A 17,390-nucleotide genomic window follows, 5' to 3' on the forward strand; every position below is an offset into this window, starting at 1 on the left:
CTTGACCTCCCTGGGCCTCAGTTTCCTCTTCTGTAAAATGGGAACATTAGAAGTATCTGCTGCATAGGTGGGTGAGGATCCCTAAAGCATGCAGCAGGTGCCTGACTCAACAGATGGTGGCCGTGACTATTATTACACAGCAAAATGCTTCATCTCTCCCAGGCCCTGGCTCAGTGGAATTGAGGGCTCTGTTTGTTGTCAGCAAACAAAGTGGTGTGAGGAGGCGGGAGCTGTGAGGGAAGCGAGGGAGGGCACCGCCTGGGGTCCTTGATGGGCCTCCAGCCGAGCAGCTCTCCTCTCCACTGCCTGCTGCTCCCGGGCACGGCACACTCGGGGAGAACACGTCAGAGACAGTTCACCGGAGAGGCAGGAACAGGAAGAGATAAGAGATTTCAGGCTTCTGGGAACCTAGGGATGTGATGCCAGAAAGTGGGCGTTTTCTCCTTTGGGAAAGGTACCAGCCCCCATCTTTGTGGGTAGAAGTGACTCTCACCTGCTGGGCCAGTGGATGCTCTTTGCTCCAGGGCTAAGGAACAGCTGGGGGCGGGGCCTCTGTCCAGGGGTGGGATGTGGCAGCAGGACTCGGTCCCAGGCTTGTCTCCTCTTCCAGTGGGGCGCTGTGTTTTCTCTGCCAGCCCGGTCCTCATCACCCGCCCACCGCTCCCCTGCCTGGGTCGGTCTAGGGGTGTCATCCAGGGAGACACAGGTAAACTGGTTCCACTAGATCCATGGGTCTTCAAAGTTGGTCTCCTGCACTTCCCTGGTGGCACAGTGGTCAAGAATCCGCCTGCCAGTGCAGGGTACACGGGTTTGAGCCCTGGTCCGGGAAGATCCCACATGCGGCGGAGCAACTAAGCCCGTGCGCCACAACTACTGAGCCTGCGCTCTAGAGCCCACGAGCCACAACTACTGAGCTCGTGTGCTGCAACTACTGAGGCCCGCACGCCTAGAGCCTGTGATCCACAATAAGAGAAGTCACCGCTCGACACAACTAGAGGAAGCCCGTGTGCAGCAACGAATACCCAACACAACCAAATAAATTAAAATAATAATAATAATAATCTGCCTGCCAATGCAGGGGACACGGGTTCAATCCCTGGTCTGGTAAGATCCCACGTGTCGTGAAACAACTAAGCCCATGCGCCACAACTACTGAGCCTGTGCTCTAGAGCCCACGAACCACAACTACTGAGCCTGCGTGCCGCAACTACTGAAGCCCGCACACCTAGAGCCCATGCTCTGCAACAAGAGAAGCCACCGCAATGAGAAGCTCGTGCACCGCAACACAGAGCAGCTCCTGCTCGCCGCAACTAGAGAAAGCCTGCGTGCAGCAATGAAGACCCAATGCAGCCAAAAAAAAAAGTTGGTTTCCCAATGGGGAGCATCAGCATCACCTGGGAACTTAAAAATGCATGTTCTCAGCCCCACCCTGGACCTCTGAGCCAGAAGCTCTGGGGTGAGGTCCAGTGACCTGTGTTTTAACAAGTCCACCGGGTGACTCTGATGCTGCAGAAGGGTGGGGGCCACTACTGAACCTCAGCCTCTAACACTGCGCTTGACACTTCAGCAGCTGCCCAGTCAATACTGGATAGATGAACCATTATTCCCCGAGGGGAAGAGCATGACCATCTGCTGTGTCCCAGGCTCCACGCAGTCACTGCACTTACCTTCTTACGTCAACAACTCTTGAGGCAAGGGCCACATCTGAATCCTACGGGAGTCATGACTAATAGCAGTGGTAGGAGTTTTACAAGTGCTTTCAAGTTTTTAATTTCCACAACAATCCTGTAAAGGAAGTATTATCCCCATTTTACAGATGAGGAAGCTGAGACAGAGAAGTACCCATAATTTCAGGTACTAAGTAGTAGAGCTGGGATTCAAAATCAGGTATCCGAAGTTCATGAGCATTCCACCTGTGGTCTCTTTTAAGGACTACTTGGGTCATCCAATATTTGGAACAAATCAAGTCATTTCTGCACTCCATGATTTTTACAGATGACACAGAACATCCTCCATCCCTGTGAGAATCTTAGGTTCAAAAGTTAATTTGTAAGTTGGATGCTTGAGACTCAGAAAGCAAGGATTTCTTGGTTCCCAGAACCACCATAAAGAACCCTTGACTCCTGGCAGCTCCCAGACCCTGGTGGGGGTATCTGCATCCCATCTCTGCCCGAAAGCTGAAGGCTTCCAGGGTTAACACAATGAAACTGCTTCAGAACCCCATCAACCCTGGGACACACCTCTAGGAAACACATTTGGAATTCACCCTGGAGGCTGTAAGGATTGGGTCCTTCTCCTAAGCTAGGTCTGGTCCAGGCACGGGGTTCTAGTGGGAGGTGAGTGTGGTGGCTTGTGCTACATCAGGTCTGAGGAGTCTAAAGCGGGTGTCGGTCCCAGCACAGAGGCTCCTGAGAGCCGGGAAGCAGAGGCAACAGCCCCTTACAGGCTGGGCATTTGGATGTAGGGGCCTCTGGAGCTGTATTTTCTCTGCTCGGCAGGTCCTCATCGCCTCTTTATCTTACTTTCCTGCTATGGCTCCAGGGCTCTCACCCACATCCCACAGGTTTATCCTGTTTGATATATATTTTTCCAAAAAAATTCCATGGTTAGAAATATAATTTGGTACAAAGTTAAAAACTGTACTATAAAGTTTATAACATAGGGCAGCAATCTCCTGCCCTCCCCATCCCCAACCCAAGTCCCTCTCTAGGCAATCCTTAGAACTCAGCCATTTCTGCTGGTGTTTACCTTTGTACTGAAACCTCATGCTGATTCTACTTCTTGATTTTTCAGTTTTATATATTATATGTCATGATATAGAATATCATGATATCATATTCAATCTCTCCAACACAGGTATGCTTCTTATCCTGTTTGTACATCCTTGGGTATCTCCCCTGTCCTCATGCTCCAATCTGGGTTGGCTGGCCTTGGCCTCTGGCCCACACACACAGCCACTGCCAACATCCTGGGGACTCTCTTTGCCCCTCTCCTCTGTTGGATCCTCAGCTTCCTGCATTCCTGTGTCCTGGTTTTCTCCCTTGTTTGGTTGGAGCACATCCTGTAGTAGCTGCCTGAGAAAGAATGTATGGGAGGTAAATTAAAACAAAACAAAACAAAACTTCACAAGTCTGAAAATATCTTCATTCTACAGTCATTAAGATTTGGGTGGATATAAACCCAGATTAGAAATTATTTCCTGCCAGAATTTGGAAGATACTTCTTCACTATGTTCTGGTTCAAAATTTGCTTTGAGAATTTCAAAGCCATGTTAATCCCTGACCCTTGGTATATGACGTGTTTCAAAATTTTTTTTTTCTCTTTGGAAGGTCTTAGGATTTTTTTTCTTTAGGATTTTTATCCTGGTGTCCTGAAATTTCATGATAAGCCTTGCTATAATTCCCTAAATTTTTATTCTGAAAGATTTCAGACATATAAAAATAATTCAAATATGACATATAATGAAATATTATAAATATTACAAACCCATCTATCCATCACTGAGATTAATGAAACATTATCAGTAAAGTTGAAACCATTCCTTGTGCCTCTTCTCAAGATGTATCTTGAAAGCTGTTGTTTATCCTTCCTATGCATTTTTTATTCTTCTACTGCATAAAATATATGTTAATATATAACATTTTTGCATGTTTAAAATCTCTATATAGATGGTGTCATAACATATTTATTTTTTCTGCCATCTGTTTCTTTGCTCAGCATTGTTTGTGAGAGTCATCTATACTGAGCGTGGCCTGACTATATCACAATTTATGGATCTCGTCTTCTGTCGATGGTATTTAGGTTGTTACCAGTTTTTAGCTAATAAAAAGGTACTGCTCTAAACATCCCGTGCACATCTTCTGGAGCACACATAGAAGAGTTTCTATAGGGAAATGGTTCTTGGTTCTGCCAGCACGTGGAGTCATCTGGGGAGCTTTACAAAATCCTAAAGTCAAGGCTGGGCCCCACATTGATTAAACCAGAATCTCTAGGGGTGCATCCAGCATGAGTGTGTGTAAAGCTGGCCAAGCGATTCCAATGAGCTGTCAGTGGTGACCACCACTGCTCTGGACCAGTGTTCCTCAGAGTATGTGGTCCTCCAGCCAGCAGCCTCACCTGGGAACTTGATAGACGTACATGCTCAGCCCCTGGCCCAGACTTGGTGGGTGAGAATCTGTTTTAGCAAGACTTCAGGTGATTGCACTGCACCTGCAGGCCAGGTGCATCTTCATCTACAGGTATTGCCACATGGCAGCTCACGATGGTGGTGGCCCACCGCACGGCTGTGGTTTTATGTCACTGTGCTCAGCACTTGGTGGGTTCTTGCTCTATGAAAGCTCCTTTCCTTCAGTCCTGGGAGATATTCTTGTATCATTTCTTCTACAATTTTCTCTCCTCTCTTTTCTGTTTCTTGGCTTGAAATTCCTATTAGTTGGAGGTTAGACCTTCTGCATGGATCTGATGTTTTAGTTGTCCAATGGTCTTGACTTTTCCTTCTTTGTTTCGGTGTTTTACTTTCTGGGAGATTTTCTCAAATCTTCCATCCCTTCTAATGCCTTTTAAAATTTCTGCTATCATACATTAAAAAAAAAATTTCAAGAGCTTTAACACTTCCTTTTAAAAAATGACACTCTTCCTGTTTCATGGGCAAATATCTTCAGAGGATTGTTCTCTGACCCCTTTCTTCTGTGTACTGGAGCCTCTGTACATTCAGCTGCTGGTTTTGGTCAACTGCTGGTGCCCCTGGCTGTTGCCACTGTGACTGTAACACAGCAAAGCTAACAGGAAGCTCTGTACATGTGTGTAGGGCTTGGGAATGGGGGCCTCATAGTGGTGACTGGGTAGAGACTGGGGAATTGGCAATTTCAGGATCTGTCCATCTTTTCTCTTTGCTCAGTTTCCCAGAGAGAAATTCAATAATGTCCTGCCTTGGGGTGGCTGGATGGGAACAGGCCCAGCTGTCAGCAGAGGAAGGGGGCTGAGGGTCTCCCTATTAACCATCGCTTCACCCCAGCCTTTGGCCGGTCTTGGGGTTCCCAATCCGGAATCCTTCTAGTTCAGCCTTGGCCAGCTGTACACCTGTCTTCTACCAGGATCAGAGAAGGGCAGTCGTGTGCCATCTGGGCTCGGGTCAAACCACTTCTTCCAACCAATACTATTTTCACACCATCTTGAACTTCCACCTTAGGGATACCTGGTCCCTCCATGTTCTGAGCATTTGGGGGATTCTGCAGAGAAAATGGGCCTGTTAAGGGTTGCCAGCTCCCTTAGACACTTTGGGGAGTGGGGGAAGCTGGCACTAAACAAGTTATATGCTTCCATCTTCCAAAGTTTTCAGACCTCTCTTACCTGCTGCCATCTTTGCAGTTCATGTCATTTTCATTCCTTTATGTCACTTTGGTGGGGTTTGGGGAGACGGAGGAAATACAGATGTGTTCAGTCCACAGTGTTTAACCACAAATCCTTGCCCATTTTACACGCATTTTGACACATTTACATATAAGTTCATATAACTCATTTTGATTATTTGTACTTTTTATTTTTACTTAGATGGCCTTGTTTTTCCCATTCAACGTTAGGTTTGTGAACCCTTCTAACCCACGCAGATCTAGCTCATTCCTTTTACTGTGGCTTAGCAAGTGTTCCAGCAACCAACGTACCACATTTTTTCCATCCATTTCTCTACTGATGCATCTCAGAAACACAAGTGATTGTGGCCTTTTGATCAACACGCTGGCTCAATGCAAATTCTCATCTTTATTGTTTTTATTCTGAAGCATAACTTGTCACAGGGAAACAGTGTTCTTATCACTTTTTTTTTTTAACTGTCTGCCAGCGACTAGGGCAAAAGAGCTAATGGTGGGGGCCCGAGAGCCTGGAGAAGAAGGCCCTTCGAGGACCAGGCACGGGGTGGTCAGGAGGGAGGGTGTGGGCGCCGTACACACAGAATCACGCATTCTCTCTCCTCCAGGAAAGGTCTTCCAGAAGCATCTGCCCACACTTTGAATTAAGTGTTTTTCTGCCAAACTGAGCCTACTGAAGAGGAGTGAATTAATGGCTTAGGGAGCTTCACGCCCAGCAGGGGGCTCAGCTGAAGGCTGCTTGCTCTCCAGTGAGTGAATTCACAGTGTTCACCAGAACCCTTTCCAGCTCCAGCAGCCCTCGGGGAGGCCAAGGAAGGCTTCCGAGAAACCTAACAGAGAGCCAGGTTCAACAGCAGCTCCTGGGCCGGGAGGGAGGAGGCTGCATCCATGTGCAGAGCCGCAGGGGAAGGGGGAGGATGGGTGGACCTCTCATCCCACCTGCTCTGGGTTCCTCTCTGGGGGCCACGCTCAGGTGTGAAGGGTCACGCTCAGGCTCTGATTTCTTTTTCCATGAATACAAATATGGAGAAAGCCCTGCCTGGCACCCTCTGAAATTGCAGTGCGTAGGGGAAAGCCCCAGAAGGTGGGTCTGAAGGCCCTTCCAGTCCAACTAAGACGAGAGCAAACTTAAAATGAACATAGGGGTAGACTGGAGGTGGGGCTGGGGGCAATAAATAAAGGTCACGGCTGAGGGGAGTGACTGGGGTGGCGGTGGAGAGGGGGGCTCCCAGGAGAGAAGGGGTGCAGAAAGGCACTGGGTGGGGGGAAGCAGACTCAGCCCCGCAAACACTGGTTTGTTGAGTCAGAGGTCACGTCCGGCAGGGCTGGCGGTGGAGGGCCCTGGGACTGGTCAGGAAGGAGCCGGGTAGGGTCTGGTTCCAGCTCTTTCTCTCTCTCTCTCAAGCTCTTCCACTGGAAAGTCTGCCCCATGCACCAAGCACGCCTCTGCTCAGGGCAGGCAGAGGGGACCGTCGGAGCCCACGTCAGCAGCAGGGGCTCACCCAGGTGTGCCTTCTACCTTTGGGGGAGAGAAAAAAAGGCCACTATAGGGGGAGCAGAGGCAGAGTCCCACCCCAGTGACAGTGTGAACTTTGGGAATGAAATGCAGGGAAGGCTGACTCCTTGCTGGAGCGGCCTGCACCTGAAGCAGCTGCCCCGTCTGAAACTAAGCAGGGGGCTGCCCGGGAGGGCCGGCGGCTGAGAGCTGGGCAGGGGGTGCCTGCATGCTGGGCCCAGCCCTGCTCCGCTGTGCTGTGTCATTGCAGGCAGGTCGCCCAGTCCCTGTGCTTCAGTGTGGCCATTGATACCTGGGCTAGTCAACACAGGTGATCTTGGGACGCCAGCAGGAGCAAATGGACATGGGAATATACAACCTTCCTCTAGGCCAGTCCTTTCCAAGTAACAGCTTAAGCCCTGGAACCCTGTCTATGTGCTGGGCCACACAGCCTGCCCCGTGATTACTGGACAGTTCCTGAAGACCCACTCAGGTAGGTACCCCACATGGACCCTGGATCTTACCCTCCCTGCAACCTGCAAGGGACACGATGTGGTCCCCATTTCAGTGATAATGGAACTGGGCACTGAGAGATCAAATATGAGGTTGAATCTTACGGATTTGCCAATATTTAACTGTTTTTGATCTATAGAAATGCAATTTCATGTGGTTCGACCTGATGGTTTGCCCAAGTTCCCATGGGTATGGGTGGCAGGGCTGGGACTGGAGCTTGGGCCTGCTTGATTCCAAACTGCCCTCTCTGGGGGGATTGCAGGAGGCGAGGGTAGGGGGCAGAGGGCGCACACCCATGGTGCCTCCCTCCCTGAGACCTGCCCACCCAGTGTCACAGTCTGTCTCTGTCCCTCATGACCATCAAAAGGGGAAATGAGGGAGGAGGAGAGAGGGGAGGGGAAAGGGGAGGGGAGGAGGGAGGGGAGGGGAAAGGGGAGGGGAGGAGGGAGGGGAGGGGAAAGGGGAGGGGAGGAGGGAGGGGAGGGGAAAGGGGAGGGGAGGAGGGAGGGGAGGGGAAAGGGGAGGGGAGGAGGGAGGGGAGGGGAAAGGGGAGGGGAGGAGGGAGGGGAGGAGGGAGGGGAGGGGAAAGGGGAGGGGAAAAGGGAGGGGAAAAGGGAGGGGAAAGGGGAGGGGAGGAGTGCTCCCACAGGGTTTCCTGGTGGGTACTCCCCAGCCCAGCAGGCCTGCAGCCGTCCCCGTGCGAGGCAGGGGCACCAGCTGCTGCGCTGACCCACACAGTGTGCACCGTGGATCCTCTGGTTGTAGACGCACTAAGCCCAGCTGGGGCTTCTTTCTGGAAGGAGGCTAGGCGCCGATCGTGCACCTGCACAATTTTCTCCCGCTTGAGTGTGAGGACTCCCCTGTCCCCCAAGTGCAGGGTGACCTCAGGTTGGCCGGGGCAGGTGGGAGCTTGGACTCTTGCCCTCGGCTTCCACACCCATCACATGGGGATAATGAGCCTCCTGTCTATTTGGCCAAGAGAATGAAAGTTGACCTTGGAAGTGCAAGGGCAGGCCGGCCTCCATGCCGTCAGCTCTAGGGGTCCTGAATCCTCCCCCTCTTAGGATTTGGGCCTGCCCTGGCCTGGGCTCTGTTTTGGGTGAGTTGATTTGCCTTCCTCAGCTATGCAGTAGGTTTCTGGAGGTCAGGGACTGTCCCCCACCACACCCGGCCCAGGCTGGGCACGCACTGCCTGGCGAATAGCAGGTGCTCTGAAAACGGAGTTACTGTGACTGTTAGGCAGGAAGGGAAATGCTCTGAAAGATGATACATTTCATAAAGCAGAGGATGGCAACAGCCATTGTTACAGTTACCGAGAACGGATAGGGAAGGTCACCACTGTTCTTTTGGGTCCCTCTTTCTGTTCATTGTGGGCACGGATGGGTCTGGCTTGCCTCTGTTCAATGGGCACCTGGCACAGGGCTCGAAAATGCAGAGAACTGAAAACACCCCCTAGCGTTCTCCAGGGCAGAGAACTGAAAACACCCCCTAGCATTCTCCAGGGCAGAGAACTGAAAACACCCCCTAGCATTCTCCAGGGCAGAGAACTGAAAACACCCCCTAGCATTCTCCAGGGCAGAGAACTGAAAACACCCCCTAGCATTCTCCAGGGCAGAGAACTGAAAACACCCCCTAGCATTCTCCAGGGCAGAGAACTGAAAACACCCCTTAGCACTCTCCAGGGCAGAGAACTGAAAACACCCCCTAGCACTCTCCAGCGCAAAGAACTGAAAACACCCCCTGGGGGTACAGATAGAGAGGAGGTGGGTACGTTGGAAGGAGGAGCTTGGTACTCACTGTGGCCTTTTGTGTCCGGCCAGGGTGGGGCCCCCACTGCGGGTCTGCAGAGCCGGTCCTGTCTCGATGGCCAGGCTGCTCTGGCTCCCTGAGAGGTGGCTGGGTGGGCGGGGAGGCCCCATCTTTGATGACTCCAAGCTGCCACCTGCAAGAAACCACATGAATGATTCAGGGTTGGGTCCTTTGGGCCTTGAACTGAGACAGGGACCATCTCAGCCTGACAAGGAGCTGATCTAAAGTCTCCTCATTTGGAATTGTGACCTGTATCTATGGGACCGTCTGCCAGAGCCCCTTCCCCTGGGAACCGCCACCCCCTTTCCCCATCCACATGGCTGCCATGTTCTAGCGGGACCCCACCCTCTGGCCACTGCCGACTGGCCCACAAGCTACAAAGGCAATCGAATGGGCCCTCAGGTCATTTCACTAAGGAACAAGTAGTTACCCACATGAAAACTGGCAGTGGGGACGAGTCTGTCCTGCCCTCGGAGAAGGAGGGTGTCGTGGGGAAGCGTGTAAATTTCTGTTAACCCAACAAGAGGGACATTCACTGCTGCCTCTGCAGACTAAAGAATCCTCACTCAGACATGGTTGTTAGCCCCTGCTCGGCCCAGAGAGCAGAGATGGGGCCTGCAGACTGCACTCCATCTTCCCATCTCCTGACCCGCTTGGCCGCAGCTGAGAGCCGGTGTGAAGAGAGGGGACAAGAGCTGCGGTAGTGGGAGGTGAGGAGTGTAAAACCTGCCATAGCAACCAAGGCTGGCAGGTAAGTGTCCTCCACACTTTCCTAAGAGAGAATCTGCAGCCTGAAGGGGCCTAAGAGATCATCTAGTCCAGGGACAGTTTTCACCTCATGCATCATCCCTGCCTACTGATACTGATCCCTGGGAAAACTGCATGGAGGAGGATTCCGAAGCCATGTCAGGCTCTGTGGGAGAGAGTACCATGATCAACTGGTAATGTCTGCCATGGGCGCAGGCGTGCCAGGCATTGGCATCTCTGACCTAGTCCAGACTGCCACCCCCGGCAGGAATTCCTTCTGTATCAGTTCTGGCAGAAGATCACCCAGCCTTCCATTTCCTTCCAGTTTGAGGCAGTTATTGAAAAGCTTTCTTCTTAGGTATTAAATTCAGCCTGAAATGTCATGCAAGTATCCCAGTTCTAACCTTTGGAGTGACTCTGAATGAAGCTGGTCCTTTTCCTGGGAAGGTCCTTCATGTGTCTAAAGGAAAGGAAAATGTGCCCCCAGTCCTTCTCTGCATATGTACCTGAGCTTCCCTTCCATATATATATGTATTTTTGGCTGCTCTACACAGCTTGTGGGATCAGTTCCCCGACCAGGGATTGAACCCAGCCCATGGCAGTGAAAGCCGGAATCCTAACCATAGGCCGGCAGGGAACTCCCCTTTCCATCTGTTCTTGAGTGGTGCCAACACTTTAGCTCCTAGCCCTCCCAGCTGAAGGCCCCTTTTGCCTCCCGGATCTAGAACAAGTCCACAGACCCACCCACTAGGGAGCGGTAGCCTGAGGAAGCAGCAAAGCCACTGCTCCGGGGGCTTGGAAAACAAACAGTGCTGCTTCCCACACTTACCTGATTCCCCCCGGGGTTTGTCGCCTTTCCGGTTCCTGACCCCAGTGGGTGGGAGTCTGTCCTCCAGGCTGGCGGAGCTGAGGTCTGAGTCGCTGTCACTGTCGCTGGAAACCACTGGAAAATAGACACCAGCACAGGAGGTCACCCCCCCCACCCCGGCCATCACCGGCAGGCGTGTCCTTCCAGGACAAAGTGGCATAGGACCTCCGCCGGCCCTGGTGTTTGGGGCACGGGGACGGTGGTCCGGGGATAGGGATGGCAGGGTACTCCCTTCTGTCAGTCAGAGAGGTGAGTCCCGGTGCGAGGAGGCTGGGACTCGGGGGTGCGGTGCCCAGTATGACCAGCACCGGCAGGGAGGGCTCAGTCCTCAGGCAGCCATCTCCACCCATCACCCCCTCCCTGTGGCTGAATCAGAAGCCTCTTGCTGGGAGCAGCTGATTACCCCCTTTGGTGCAGGCCCAACTGCACCTGGCAATGTTTAAAGGTGCCCGGCCATGCTCTGCAGGGATAATTCCAGTCCTCGCTGACCCTGATGGAGGGCTCCAGGGCCCTGACATACACTAACCCAAGGAAGCTTCAGAACAACCCTGCAAGATAGGAGATAGCATTGTCCCCATTTCACAGGCAAGGAAACCGAGGCCCTTGCCCACAGTGGGATTCTTACTCTGGTGGGCTGGCTCCACAGCCTGTGTTTGTAACCACTCTGATTCCACCAGAAGAACTGAACTGGGAGCCAGCAGGCCTGGGCTCTCATCCCAGCTCATCCAGCAACTCCCAGTGGGGTCTTGTGAATGCAGAAGGACCAAGGCTGGTGGGGCTGGAACCCCAGGAGAGGGAAGGGGAGGGGGAGCTCCCACAGGGAGCACCTGCTGTGGTGGAAACCCTCTTTTCTGGACTAAATGCAACCATATTTGGCTGGTTAATCAACAGTGGGAGTCATAAAACAGGATCTATTCATACATTAAACACTCCATTTTAATTTTAAGCATAGAAATGTACATCCATTCGCCAATCTTTTTTTTTTTTTTTTTTTTTGTGGTACGTGGGCCTCTCACTGTTGCGGCCTCTCCCATTGCAGAGCACAGGCTCCGGATGCGCAGGCTCAGCGGCCATGGCTCACAGGCCCAGCCGCTCCGCGGCATGTGGGATCTTCCCGGACCGGGGCAAGAACTCGTGTCCCCTGCATCGGCAGGTGGACTCTCAACCACTGCGCCACCAGGGAAGCCCCATTCGCCAATCTTTTGATGAAGGGCTTGGGTGCTTCTTTGAGATCGACCCACATGGTCTTTTGTGTCTAAACTGCATCCATATTGCATTGTGATTCTCAGGTTCAGTTTCTTTAAATTGGAGCAGATCTTGAAGACATGGGCAAGCAAGAATCCTCTATTTTTCCGTTTCTTTCTCCCATTTTTTTTTTTTTTTTTACAGTTGTGCTGCCTACACCTAATTCAATAGCTTTTGTAAGCAAGTGACTTCTACCAAGTCTTTCCAAAGTCTTGGTTTTAATGAAACGACTCTGTGTCTTTTCTGACTTTTTTCATCAATTTATATAACATTTAATTAAATGATGTAATTATAATAGCAAGTATAACCGCTCAGAAAGGTTTGGGATCACAGGTAACCAGCTTGCATAGGTGACTAACTCAGCGGGTGGGGTAAGAGTCAGTGTGTCTTCCCCAGGAATGTAATATGCTGGTTACAGAGGGAGTTGAGTGCTTTCTGCCAGGCACTGTGCTAGGCACCTGGGAAGCATTATCTTACTTGATCTGTAGAACAAACCTGAGCCATAGGGACATGTTTGGTGGGAGATGATACTGGAAACAAAATCAATCTATATCAAGGGCAGCTAATGGGTTTCATCTGATGCTCTAGGCCCCTCTGGAGCAGTGTGCAGAGGAGAATCCTGAAATTGCATTAAGGTCCAGCAGGGAGAGAGTCTGGTCAGTTAGGGAAGCCCACAGTGGTTACAGGAAGGGAAATGGCAGGACCTATGCCATGTAGCTTCCACCTGGATCTAGAGCCTTCTGGAGAGTCTTCATGCCTTCAGCCGGTGTCACCTTTCAGCTAAGGAAGTCACAAGTCATAGAACCAAGCAACGAGAGGGGCTGGAGCTGGCTGACCACTTCAGCCTAAGAGATCTTTGACCCTGTGCTTCCACAGCAGAGCAGCTGTGCTTCGAAAGCTTTAATGACTAATTGGTTCTTCTCCCTCCCTCATCCCCACATCTTGCCAGTTTCATCTAAGCGGTTCTTGAATCAGTGGCCTCCTCACCCTGGTCGCTGCCCTTGCTTCACTCAAGGCCTCATCGTCTCCAGCCTGGATTGCTGTGACACCTCCCAGCTGGGCCCCATCCACAGGCACCTCCTTTTGTACAGGCTCCGCTAACACACAGATCCTGGCTCACCCTTCTTTACAGGCTCCCCGGGACCTACAGGATCAAGCCGGAACTCCTGCCCTCCACTACTTCTTCAGCATCATCCTGCACAACTGGCTCTCCTATCTGAGGCTCCTCTGGCCCCACGCGGCCTGGAGCTCCTGCCAAACTGCCAGTCAGCACCTCCCGCAGGGACTGGCTTCCCTCTACCCAGAATGCCCTGCCCACCCCTCTTCTTCTGGCTTAGTTTGGGTACCACCTCCTCCAGGAAGCCTTCCCTATGGCTCCCACCTGTCTGGCTGAACGCCTTGTGTGTTCTGCTACACCTGCAGCAACTACTTCCCGCTTTAAGTGTTCTGTGTATGTTTCCCCCAGCAGACCGAGAGGCTCCTGGAGGGCAGGGGACAAACTGCACCACAGTTAAGGCTGGCGTTCTTCTCCTGCAGAGCCTGATCCGTGGGGGTGGATCAAGAACGATGCTAACAGGATTGCTTCCAGCTTTGCCTTCCTCTGTCTGCTCAAGGGTTTTGCCTCTTCTGCTGTTTCTTTCCCTTCTTGCCCTCAAGGAAGAGTTCTGCTTTGGCTTTCTGAGCTTTTGTGATGAAGAATCTAAAAGAGATGGGGACAGGAGGGGTTGTGGTCCACATGCCCCCTTTACAATATTTGAGAAACACAAGTAAAGGCCTGATGTATTTTGCAATTGCTTTTTAGGTCCCAGACTGGGTTTCTTTGATTATGAATCCGCCGAGACCCGATTTTATGGGCATCAGTTTTATAAGCATTTACATATTTTTGGCTCATTCACTGACTGACTAAATGCCAACTCTGTGGGTCCCCAGACAAAGGGAGTGGGAGGTGGCAGGAGGTAGCAAGCCGCTCCCCACGTCTCCCTTGGGGCAGATGCAAAGGAACTGGGGAGGATTCTTCCCCCTCCCGCAGCAGGAGGAGGGGGTGTCCAGCAGCCTGTTAAGCAGTGGGAAATCCCTGAGGGGAACACGGTTACTGTTCTCCACACTGGTTTCCCCATCTCTTTGGCAGAGATGCTTATGGATACTTTATTCCTTTTTCCTGACTTGGAATGTTCCGTCTCCCCCATGTTTGATATGCAGGACCTTCAAAATTCTGGGGCAGGGTGGAGAATATGAGGCTGAGGCTGAAGCAGTGCAGGGTAGGGGACATGACATGGGGCTCCATGGTATGGAAATAATGCCTGGATTCTTTGGTGCTAATGAGCAGATGCCACAGGGCACGACGTACCAAGAGCTTGAAAGGAGACGATGGGAAAGGACATGCCAGGACTCGGGTTATGGTGGCTACTCACTCACCCTATGTCTTCACTCTGCTCCCTGTTCTGTCATCTGTGGTACATGGTCACAGTGCTGAGCTAGGAGTGGGCTTAAGCTGCAAGAAGACTGCTATGCTATGTTGCGAGATCATTTTTTGTTGGGAGGGGTATGTGCTGTCCAAGCACCAACGCTGGAGGTGGGGTTCGGGGGCCATATTACCTAGTTCCCACTTGGTGCCTGTGCTGTGCAAGGTTTAGAAAAAATAAACCTCCCCAAGTGACACTCAGTTGTCTTGTTTTTTGTCTCCTTTTATAGACAAGGGCCACAGCCATGGAAGGGGGGGAACAGCCCCAGATGACAACTGAGCTCACAAAGACATCACAGAGAAGCAGCCAGCCAACAACTCATCCCTTTCGGATACGTCTCCCTCGGCTCAAGCATCCTTGCTCACTGTGTCTGCGATTTCAAGCAGGGGGCCAAGCCTCAGCTTAGAGGTCTCTGTGGTGCAAACTCAATCCCATCTCTAGTCCACTCTAATAAACCCCACTCGAAAGGAATAAACCCAAGGAAGTCGGCAGTGTGGACACCTGGCCTCGGCACTTAGGTTAGTGGGAAAGAAACGCACCAAGGAGACCCTGCAGAGAACATCCCTGGACACAGCCCAACGCAAACGCTGTTTATCCAAATACTCCTCCGGCAGCAAGGGAAGAAGTTTTTCTTCTTCCTCCCCCTCCAAATGTTGCTGGAAAACCCGAACCTTGGCTAATTTGCCATTCGATTGCGCTGCCACCTTTTTCCCTGCACGGCAGCTGCAATCGTAAATCTTCCAGGTTTATTAACAAAGCTTTTAGGCTCATAAATCTTTTGGCTCTTGCTCTTCCACCCTCAAGAAAACACTCTGTGTGTCTGAAGGCTGATTTTTTCCCTCTCATTCCCCAAAGGCTGAGTCTAGGATGGTTCGGTCAGTGATGAGCACTTGTATTCTGCCCACGTGTGATTTTCAGATTGAAAATGGGAAAACACCAGGGAGAAGACGGTCCCGAGAGCTTCCCCAAGAAGGAGGTGTCACTAAATGGATTCACCCGGGCTCTGCCAGGAAGCAGGGAGGAGGGGGGCCTCCCCCTCTGCAGTGGCCTCAGCCCCCGGAACGCTTGCTTGGGGACCTGGCGTCCCTGAGATTTTCCCATCATGCCGCAGCAGGGCTGCCCCACTCCGCCCAGCTCTCATCCTCAGAAGCGGACAGCCCCGGCACCAGCCATGCCCGCTTCTCTGGGGAGAGGCCAGCTTCTTTTTTTCTTCCCCCCGGCTCACTCTTGGATGGATTTGCAATTTGACTGTCACCATGGAAACTCAGAGTTTTGGTACATGAAGGTGGGGGCAAGTCTTCCCTTTTGGAAAGTCTTTACTGACTGCCTCAAAGAACGTGTGGCAGCTGCTGGCTTGTGGAGATACCTTGCCTGGGACGGTCCAGGGGACAGGCAGGATGCTGGCCACTGGACCTCACAGCACTGCACTGGGATTTGGGGGACCTGCTTCCTGCCTCTGCTCTGCCACCATCTCTCTTTGTGACCCTGGGGACACCTCTCAGGGCTTCATCACACACAAAAAGAGGCCAACCTAGACAGCCACTCTGGGTCTGAATCCTAGGATTCAACTTCAGGTCAGGTTTGTTCCATCAGTGGAGAGACCCCAGTGCCCAACTCTGGTTGAGAGGCGGGGAGGTGTGACTTCTGGGCCACACAACATCTGCCTGCCTGGCACAAGGACAGACAGCAGCCTGTAAGCTTGGGAGGCCCTTGTGAGCAACTGCTGCTCTGCTCGGAGGCTCCCAAAGCCCCAAGAAATTACGGGAATTAGAGAGGAAGAGAGATATTTTCAGCAAACATTCTGCCAAAGGCAAAGCAGATGGTGGAAAATTTTGCATACTAAAAGCAAAAAAAAAAAAAAAATTTAATGTAAAGGAAAGATAAGGCCCTGGGGAATGCAGAGACGTCCCCAGTTAGCCTTACCCAGCCCACCAGGCGGGCACAGCTGCAGAGAAGAGTCACAGAGCTGTCCCCAGGGGGACGGGCGAGGGCTGCCCCACCTGGGAGTAGGGCCAGGCTTGCAGCCTGAAATCCCACCAAGGTGCCTCCCGAGTCTGGGGCTCTGTCTGGTAGCAGCAGCACCGAGGTGCAGGGGTGGTGCAGAGGCTCCAAGTCACCCAGTGTCCTCGCTCTGCCACTTCCCAGCTGTGGGACTCTGGGTCGGTGTCTTCACCTCTCTGTGCTCAGCAGGCCCACCTATGAAATGGGGCAATGATGGATCCTTTCCTGGGTTGTTGTATTAATAGAGATAACACAGGCAGTGTCTGGCACATGGTAGGTGCCTGATAAATGGGAGCTATTTTATTTGATGGGGGGCGGGCATCCTGAACTCATGGCCCACACCATCTGGCACAGAGCTGGCCTCTGCACTCACCATGTTCGGTGCCCGGGCCAACCTCACAGGGGTGGACTCACCTTTTCCAGGGGAGCTTAGATTTCCAAGTTGTGTTTCATAAGACACTGGAGGCACTAGGTGCCTTCAGAGGCTGTTTGGAGGCCGAGCTGGGATTTGAACCCAGGCCTAACTCTTGTTGGAATCTCTGCTCTTTCCTCCTCACCTAGGATGCAGGGCACCCCATGGTCTGGCCTCACCCCAAGGGCTCTGGGCCCCTGCAGGCAGGTCAGTTAATCCTCTGTCTCCTCAACATGCCTTTTCCCCCCAGAGGCAGGGGCTGCAATGTGTGTGAGAGAAACGTCTAGTTCACTCCCAACATCTAGGGTTGAATTCTAGCTCTGCTTTGGACACTCCTGGACAAATACCTTCATCTCTCTGACCTCAATCTTCTCATCTGTAAAATGGAGCCGATAACAACTACCAATAAAATAAGACCAAGAGATCAAGTAGGACATAAAGCACTGCAAGTCTAAACAGCTACACGAGCCTCTAC

At 52.0% G+C, this 17,390-nt stretch overlaps 1 protein-coding gene across 5 annotated transcripts in view; it reads right to left on the reverse strand.

Annotated features, from left to right (window-relative positions):
* Nucleotides 1-5,738: 5,738 nt before the first annotated feature.
* The window catches only part of RPH3AL (rabphilin 3A like (without C2 domains)), a 156,477-nt gene continuing 144,825 nt past the window's right edge, over nt 5,739-17,390 (reverse strand). For 4 of the 5 annotated variants that reach the window (XM_082603702.1, XM_082603699.1, XM_082603701.1 and 1 more), the window contains 3 exons: nt 10,757-10,870; nt 9,169-9,313; nt 5,739-6,878 (listed from right to left, as the gene is read on the reverse strand). In XM_082603702.1, coding sequence (XP_082459828.1) covers nt 6,848-6,878; nt 9,169-9,313; nt 10,757-10,870 — 290 coding nt within the window. In that variant the 3' untranslated portion in view covers nt 5,739-6,847. Of the gene's footprint in view, nt 6,883-9,168; nt 9,314-10,756; nt 10,871-17,390 lie in introns of all 5 variants that reach the window. The other variant, XM_082603700.1, reaches the window with a different exon arrangement.

Source organism: Mesoplodon mirus, assembly GCF_964341445.2.
Source record: "Mesoplodon mirus genome assembly, chromosome: 18".
In the NCBI taxonomy this organism is placed as follows: domain Eukaryota; kingdom Metazoa; phylum Chordata; class Mammalia; order Artiodactyla; family Ziphiidae; genus Mesoplodon; species Mesoplodon mirus.